General features: G+C 43.4%; 1 protein-coding gene across 1 annotated transcript in view; it reads right to left on the bottom strand.

Annotated features, from left to right (window-relative positions):
• Positions 1–816: 816 nt before the first annotated feature.
• The window catches only part of LOC144608653 (T-cell surface glycoprotein CD3 delta chain-like), a 29,325-nt gene continuing 20,848 nt past the window's right edge, over positions 817–9,293 (bottom strand). Inside the window, exons 3-7 of the mRNA XM_078426632.1 lie at positions 7,485–7,505; positions 6,339–6,530; positions 3,418–3,549; positions 2,310–2,353; positions 817–1,370 (exon numbers count right to left, since the gene is read on the bottom strand). Coding sequence (XP_078282758.1) covers positions 1,311–1,370; positions 2,310–2,353; positions 3,418–3,549; positions 6,339–6,530; positions 7,485–7,505 — 449 coding nt within the window. The 3' untranslated portion in view covers positions 817–1,310. The remainder of the gene's footprint in view (positions 1,371–2,309; positions 2,354–3,417; positions 3,550–6,338; positions 6,531–7,484; positions 7,506–9,293) is intronic.

Raw genomic sequence — 9,293 nt, 5'->3', positions numbered from 1 at the left:
GAGTGCACAGTGGTTTAGATTGAGTCCTCTACCTCTGGAAATACTGATGAGATATACAGGTAAAAGCAGTTTATTGTGTGTGGTCAAATACAAAGCAAAATAACGCTGATCCAAGATGTCTGAAATAAAAACTTAAATTGCTGGAAATATTCATCAGGAAAGGAAATTCTTTTATTAGCATTTTACATCCTCCCAGTCTTAAAATTTATCTCGATAATTTTAATTCTGCTCCCTTTTTTTAAAAAAGTAGCTGCTATTAGCGAAGATTATGTTGTTGCCATCCACAAAGGACCTATCTTTTTCTTTTTGTATGTCCTATTTACCACCCCCCTTGCACCTTTCACCATTAATTAATCCTGCCTTAGAAACGATCGCAAATATTCTCTCCATTTCCCACTATCAATCTCTATCACTATCCCGCAATCTTCCCTGTTCCGTGGCAAAGGCACAATTCTTATCCTTGTTCTCTGATACAAACATCATGGCCACAAAAGCAATGTTTCTCTTGAGATCGCACCTTCCCTGACCAATAATGGACCTACCAGGCAATGCCCTGCCTGAGATAATTTGTGGCTGGGCCTGATGAATCCTGGTCTTTTCTCGCCTCCAGCTCTTCACCGCACCCATCCCCCCACCCTCCACATCCCCCCACCCCCTACTTTCTTTTTTTGTTAGAGATACAGCGCAGAAACAGGCCCTTCGGTCCACCGGGTCCATGCCGCCCAGCGATCCCCGCACATTAACACTATCCTACACCCACTAGGGACAATTTTTACATTTGCCCAGCCAATTAACCTACAAACCTGTACATCTTTGGAGTGTGGGAGGAAACCGAAGATCTCGGGGAGAAAACCCATGCAGGTCACGGGGAGAACGTACAAACTCCGTACAGTACAGCACCCGAGGTCAGGATCGAACCTGAGTCTCCGGCGCTGCATTCGCTGTAAGGCAGCAACTCTACCGCTGCGCCACCGTGCCGCCCTAGTCTGAAGATGGGTCCCAACCCAAAAAGCCACCCATCCTTTTTCTCCGGAGATGGTTCCTGACCCATTGAGTTACACCAGCACTTTGTGTCTATCTTTGAAATGCAAATCTGCCTGAAATGTGAACTCTGGTACTGTCCGAAATTGCAGCCACACCTTTTGAGTACTTCCAGCATTTTCCCTTTTTATTAAATCTGCTAACATCTGCTCCTAAACACCATCTCGCCAGGAATCAGATACTAATTATTTAAAAACATGCTATTAAAAATTGAAATTGCAGTATGGAACAGATCGAAGAATAGTCTTTTTGATGAAACAGCAATGAACTTATTCCTTGCTCTTATACTTCAGTTTGTTGTATTCCTCTCTGTCGCCTTGTCTGATTCCCTGGAACCAAAAGAGATGCGGTTATTAGCAAATGCAATTCTGGAATCTGAGTCATATATCATCTTCCAATGCCTCCATTCTCTGAATTTCCATCTGCCCATTCAAAAGCCTCTTAAATGTCACCACTCTATCTGATTCCACCACTACTCCTGGCAGGCCATGTTATACACTCACCACCCACTGTGCGAAAAACATGCCCCGCACATCTCCTTTAAACTTTCCCTCCAAAGACACACAGGTATGCAGGTTAATTGGCTTGGTGTATGTGTAAAATTGTTCCTAGTGTGTGTAGAATAGTGTTAATGAGCGGGGATCGCAGGTCAGCATGGACTCTGTGGGTCGAAGGGCCTGTTTATGCGCTGTATCTCTAAACTAAACTAAACTAAACTCTGACTTTAAAAGCTACTAGACCAAGTGGACCCGTTGGGCCCAAACCTGTCCTGCATTGGTGCAGCACCCTCTCCTACCCCCCTTCATCCCCTCCCCCTCCCCACTTCCCCCTCAACCCCCCTTATCTACCCTCCTCCCCCCTCCTTCCCTCCCCCCCCACCTCCCTCCCTCCCTAGGAGATAGATTGAAACTTTAAAATGTGAATAACTTTAAAAATATAAGACCGGTTTCAATAAAATGACTTGCTTTACCATTAAAGTGACAACAGTGAGTAAGGTGGGCCTAAAATTGTCAAGCTATCGTGTACCATTTTGGCTGTAGTTCGATCACAAATAAACAAACAAACGAGAGTTTTAGTATATAGATGACCTCTAGTCTTTGACAATTCCACCCAGCTTACTTCCTGGGCCATTCAAGAGTTGATTTGGATTGCCCTTCATGCTTATTCTCCTCATTGGCTTTATTGCTCACTGATTGCCAGCCTTGACATTAAGCGGCATCACAGGCATATATATGCGTGAGATATTTCACACCACGTCCATTACTTACTGAGTAAAGTGCATCATTCGGAATCAGTGCCTGTCGATCAACACCTGCACAGAAGGAGAGAAAACAGTCATGAACAAGAATAAAATGTCCTTCATTTCTACAACATAACTGTGACAATGCTTCAACTCCATTGATGTAACAGCAAAGAAGGCTCACCAATGCCCCAACCCCCTCAGGGGATGAAGGAAATTCAACATGTCTCTTACTAATTTCTATCGATGCATCATAGACAACATCCTATCGAGTTGCTGTTTGTGAGAGTATATATTCAGAGTCACTCACGTCTTTGTATATAAATTATTTATTAGCAAATCACTAGCAGTACAGATGCTGGCTACTGTCACCCCCAACTCCCACGATAGTCTGGTGACTAACCACGCCAGTACTAGGACAACGCAGTACAAAACCCGATCTGGATTATGGACCGGATGCGCAACAGTTAAACCAGACATGGATCTACAGTTGCATCACCATTTGTTTTGGCAGCAGCTCTGCTTAAGACCACAGAGAGTTGTGGATGCAGCCCAGTCCATCAATCAAACCAGCCCCCCACCTGCCCCCGCCATTGACTCCATCTATATTTCACTTACTACCTCCTTATTTCGCTCTTATCCCATTGAGCAGAAGATACAAAGGTTTGAAAGCACATACCACCAAATCTTACAACCTACGTCATTGTGGCCATTACACTTTTATAAAAACATATATTCACTTTCTCTGTAACACTAGGGCACCATATTTTGCACTCTGGTTATTTCTCTCTTTGCACGACCCTTGGTACTTGTGTACGGCTTGATCTTACTCATGCGTGGAATGTTTTTACTAAAGATTGTACAAATAAAGTTTTTCATTCGATGTAAAAAAAATCAATATCAATACCTTTGCAGTAATATTACCATGGAGTCCCATTCCTGTCTTTAGACATTATATCTGCACCCAGCATCTCACCAGCAATAGCAACCACAATGTAGAATAACATTTACTTGAGGTTGTTAATCTCCTTGGTCAAACAATGAACGTCAGAGTTTCAAGGTGCAGCGGCTTCTTATCACCATTTAATTAAGAGTTACTGTGTCAAACAGCCAGACAAAAAACTGGCCTGTCCTACCTCGATGAATCCTGTCTTTGCGTGGGGTGGAAACACAATAAACGGCCACACCGATGAGAAATGTGGCGAGCAGATCTCCAATCACAAGCCCCGCCATGGTCCCTGAATCAACTTCCACACAATTCCGACAAGCTGAAAAAAAGGAGTGAACAGAGTAGATGAAAGACTAAACAGAAGTCTAAATCTAAGGGTGGAATGGTGGAGCAGCCGTAGAGTTGCTGCTTTACAGTCAGTGTTGCAGTGCTAATTGTTTAGGTGCCGGAGCTGTCACTGTTGCCGGAGCGGCCGCTGTTAAATTACGCACTAGTTAAAATTCCCCGCTGTTTATTTAGGCTTTTATTTACAGAGGTGCCGGAGCGGCGCTCCGGTGATCTCCGGCAGCACTGCACCCCTGTTTACAGTGCCAGAGAACCAGGTTCGATCCTCTCCACGGGTGCTGTCTGTATGGACTTTGTAAGTTCTCCCCATGACCGCGTGGGTTTTCTCCGGGTGCTCCGGTTTCTTCCCACACTCTAAAGACGTACAGGTTTGTAGGTTAATTGGTTTCAGCAAAATTGTAAATTGTCCCTAGTGCGTAGGATAGTGCTAGTGTACGGGGATCGCTGGTCGGCGTGGACTCAATGGGCTGAAGGGCCTGTTTCCGCGCTATATCTCCAAACTCAACTATCTTTACTCTTCAAAACATATGTTAAACCAGTGAAAATAAATGGATGCCACAACAAGCTGAAGGCAAATCACTATATGTTCTCTCTTTGTCCCCCAGAGGTACGGAATCTCACCAAGGCTCCCAGAACATGTTGAAAACAATTGGTAAAAAGAGGACCCTTAATGGCATTGATGAAATTCAAGTCCAGAGCTTTCAGAAAGTAGGAACATGAGTAGGTAGAGTGTTAAAGAACATGTATGTTATGCTTGCCTCTATTAGTCAGTGCATTGAGTCTAAGAGTCAGGAAGTCATGTTGCAGCTTCAGATAACTTTGGTTAGGCCGCATTTGGAGCATTATGTGCAATTCTAGTCGCACCATTACAGGAAGGATGTGGGGGATTTGGAGACGATGCAAAGAGGTTCGCCGAATGCTGTCTGGATTAGAGGGTATTAGCTACAGTGTAAGGAGAGGTTAGACAAACTTGCATTGTCTTTTCTGGAGCTTTGGCAGCTGAGGGGAGACCTGATGGAAGTTTGTAAAAAGTATGAGAGGCATTGATAGGGTAGACAGGAGGGTTCTTTTTTCCCAGCGAAGAAATGTTAAATACTAGAGAGCTTTAAGGTCAGAGGGGTAAAGTTTAAAGGAGATGTGCAGACAAGTTTTTTTACACAGAGAGCGATAGGTACCTGGAACACACTGCCAGGGTGGTAGTGGAAATAGATATGAAAGTGGCATTAAAGAGGCTTTAATCTGGGCAGATGGAAATGCAGGGAATGATGGAATATGAAGCATGTGCAGACAGAAGGGATTAGTTTAACGTGGCATCATGTTGGGCACAGACGGTGCGGGCCGAAGGGCCTGTTCCTGTGCTGTACTGTTCCATGTTCTATGTTCTTCATTCGAGGTTGCTGACCCTCACTGAGGTTAATCCTTGGCTGACTCTGTGGCACTGAGGTGCCGTGTAACTCACTGTTATATGCCACCTCGCTGTTACCCAGGTTGAGCTCGGCTAATTCAACACATTGGAACGTGGCACCGGACAAAAACTGGAACATTTATCATGAGTTTCATTTGTCAATACCCAAGGGGAAAAGAAGAAGTGGTGATTTTATCTGAAGAAGGGTCTCGATCCGAAATGTCACCCATTCCTTCTCTCCAGAGATGCTGCCAGTCCCGTTGGGTTACTCCAGCTTTTTGTGTCTATCTTCGGTTTAAACCAGCATCTGCAGTTCCTTCGTACGCAAACAAGCCTTTTAGTGTCAGTACGACTAATAGCAGTTTTATTGCTTGTGCAGTCTGCCTCAAACAAAGTGTTTGACAACAGGGAGTGGGACTGATTAGATCATTTTTCCACAGACCCAACACAATCCTGAGGGGTCAACTGGTCCACTCCATTGAAAGGCATTCATAACATTTGTTGGTTAACTGGTTCAACAATCATTGGCTGTCCTTAATGGCATTGAATCCAGCATCTTGTTGAATTAGAGGTCAGTTAGAAGCCTAACGCACAGCTGTGGTCTGGAGTGTATTGTGAGAACAGTGAGTTTTCTTATCTTCCAGAAAGTTCCTGACCCGAAATGTCACTTATCCATGTCCTTCAGAGATGCTCCGTGACCCACTGAGTTACTCCAGCACTTTGGTTTTATTTTGTAAACCAGCATCCTGTGACTGTTTCATTTATACCCTTCTGTTTCTGAAGGGTATAGATGAACTAGGTGGGTTTTTATAACATTCCAGCGGCTGCAAGCTCATCGCTTTAAATAGCATTTGTTTTCTTAATCCATAGTTTTTAATTTTAGAATTTTGTATATTATATTATGTATATTATAAATTATTCTCATAAGTTACTCTCATGTAAATTCCTGTACTCCTGTGGTTTGATAGTCTAGGCTCCTATGTTACCAGTCAGGTAGCATGACCACCATGTGGCCGACACTGTAGAAAGGCAGAAGGGATCGGCACAGTGGTGCAGTGGAAGAGGTGCTGCCTTACAGCGCCAGAGACCTGGGTTTGAATCTGACTACGGGGGCCGTCTGTAAGGAGTTTGTACAGTCTCCCTGTGACCGTGTGGGTTTTCTCCGGGTGCTCCGGTTTCCTCCCACACTCCAAAGACGTGCAGGTTTGCAGGTTAATTGGCTTCTGTAAATTGTCCCTGGTGTGTCGGTTAGAACTAGTGTACAGGGTGATTGTTGGATGGGTTGAAAGGCCTGTTTCCACGATGTATCTCTAAACTAAACTAAACGAAATAAAGAGACTTTTTAACTTGTAACTTACCTTTGATGAAGACGAAGGTCTTATCTGTGGAACCAGTGCAGCCGTATGTCGCTGTGTCTGCATCAGTGACTTTCTGTATCATTAGTAAGGAGGAGGACAGTTCCCTGAGGCCTCCGCTGTAATCGGACGTGATTGTTACATTCGCATTGCTACTGCACTGGAGTTGGAGTGTTGATCCACTGGGTATGATCCCTAAGAAAGGACAGAATGAGTTGCATTTCTACAGCACCTTTCATCACCTCATCGAGCCTCAAAACGCAGCACACTGCCAATGTGGTCACTGTCTTAATGTAGGAAACATGGTGACTAACATGGCAACAATTATTTCTCTGGGCTCCGGTTTTTCATTCCTTTTCCACAACTAATCAACCTCCTCTGCCAACCTCCTCCCTCCTCACCCACCCCACACAGGACCCAGCCTGAGACTGATCATCAAATCGGCAAGTGAAAGAGCAAGGGTCTCTCGTGGCACAATAGGTGGTCTGAAACGCAAGGCCATGAGATGCAATCAATGTGTCCTTGTGCTTCAAGCCAGTAAGAAATTCAAGAGATTTGTATCCGAAGTAAAGGAAGAGGAGTTGAACAACTCCTTGCTTCATGAGCTCTCGCCATCCATGCTCCATAGGAAGGGGAGCTGAACAACTCCTTGCTTCATGAGCTCCAGCCATCCATGCTCCATCCATCATAGTGGTTGGAACCCTGCTAATGGAATAGGCTTTTGAACCCACCAATGCCACTGATTCATAGTCCACAGCTACAGTCAGTCCAATACATCTTCCCTTAATCTGTACAAATAACGTTGGATCATGAAGCATTTGTGGAAATATCCAACCACATTTGTACACTAATCCCCAATCACATTTCCATTTGGGTATCTGTACCTCCATGCCAAAGGACATTATTGATGCCCGTCCAGTGGTCCACTGGTCTTGTTGGGTGGCAATCAGAGCTACACATCTAATGCTTGTGAAAAGGATTCATTCCTTTTTGAGCTTTACCACTCAAACTCTGATCAGTGGTAAATAATCTATACTCTGCCATGTAATTATGAAAACATTGTCTGCTCCCTCTTGAAAGCAGGTTTGGCTCGAATAGCATCTCCTCAAAATTTAAGTCGCTCTTGATGACAGTGAAAATATCACTTACTTATGTTTGCCTCGCTGATCCCTGAAAATAACAGAAATAGAAAATGAGTCACGGGTAAGGTGTGACACACAATTCACAACCTTGAGTGAATAGCATATACTTTGCACTATCTCCATGAGAACATTGTGACCATCTTTCAAATCAATGTTTTAGCTGGGTAGGGATGCCACATGTTCCACCCCTTAAGGTTTTATACCAATTGGTGAAGAAAGTATTCAATTGACACCCATATTTCCATCTCCCGTGCCATTTCCTCCCCCACGACATCCCACTCCCTACTCAACTTTTCTTTGGCACAACTGCTGAAAATCTGCACATTTTATTTCACTATTTGAGAACGGCAGGGGAGAAAATCCAAGCAATTGCGTACCTATTTACACAAATTAATTGATGAGAAATTACTGGAGCCTTTGATAAAGGAGTGAGACACTGAAGTGTGGGAATGGACCAGCATGGATATCTGCTCTGTTAGAGGACATTGACTAAACATTTTGCAGAGGTAACTGGACTGGTGGTCAGGTAATGCCAACGCATGTGGTTTATGTACACTTCTAGAAGTCTTTTGATAAGAGATTGTGAGCCAAAATTTAAACGAATGGAATTGAAGACAATTTATTGAGCGGGCTAAGCAGTAATGAGAGATCAAATGGGCAGGATTTGACTGGGTTAGAACGTCATCAATTTATGGACTGTTTATGAACTATTAACAATCTATTGCAGGATAGAAATACAATTGTATAAACAAAGTGGCATTTAAAGCAGTGAAGAAAGAACTAACGTGATTATGAAAAGCAATTACTAATCTTAAACGGTTGCATGAATTACTTGCAAATGAATTTCAAACGGCAAATAAATGATAGTTTTTGTTGTATAGAATTGCCATTTTTCTAAATGGTGAGGTCCAAAAACGGTCAGGTCCAAATAGATTATAAAGACTGGTGTAGGATAGTACAAAAAATAACAAAATAGTGTAATGAGATATTGGTCCAAATATTGGGGGAACTGTAACATGGGGGAATTTAGACTCCACTGTGCAAATGTCCAGTTAGCTTATACTCAGTGTACTATCTTCATTCCTGGATAATACACCATGGTGAACAGATATCGCCGTTCAATAGACCAGTACGTAGATTACCAGAACAATATCGAGTCTAACGGTTAACTTGCTAGAATGGAAGACAGATTTTCCTGGAATTCAGAAAGTGTATAAATGACTATCGGTGCTGGTTAGACATTAATATTAAACTAAGATTAATTTAATTGTAGCATTTAAAATCAAGGGCTGAGGAAAAGAGAGGCATATGGAATTGCACCATGTTCCTGTTATACCTTAATGAAAGGGGCAACAGGCTTGGATAGAGTGGATGTGGAGAGGATGTTTCCACTAGTGGGAGAGTCTAGGACTAGAGGTCACAGCCTCAGGATTAAAGGACCTTCCTTTAGGAAGGAGATGCGAAGGAATTTCTTTGGTTCGAGGGTGGTGAATCTGTGGAATTCTTTGCCACAGAAGGCTGTGGAGGCCAAGTCAATGGATATTTTTAAGTCAGAGATAGATAGATTCTTGATTTGTACGTGTGTCAGGGGTTATGGGGAGAAGGCAGGAGAATTGGTTTAGGAGGGAGAGATAGATCAGCCATGATTGAATGGTGGAGTAGACTTGATGGACCGTATGACCTAATTCTGCACCTATTACTTATGACCTTTTGATCCAGGAGCTAGATGGTCTTCTACTCGGAAATCCTTAACTTCTTAAGTGTTTGGGACAATACGATGGTGACTGTGAAGCAATGGTGCAGCGTATCTGACATC

Source organism: Rhinoraja longicauda, chromosome 32 (assembly GCF_053455715.1).
Source record: "Rhinoraja longicauda isolate Sanriku21f chromosome 32, sRhiLon1.1, whole genome shotgun sequence".
NCBI classification, from domain to species: Eukaryota; Metazoa; Chordata; class Chondrichthyes; order Rajiformes; family Arhynchobatidae; genus Rhinoraja; species Rhinoraja longicauda.
Note: the sequence above shows the minus strand (reverse complement) of the source record. Positions and strands in the feature narration are given on the sequence as shown.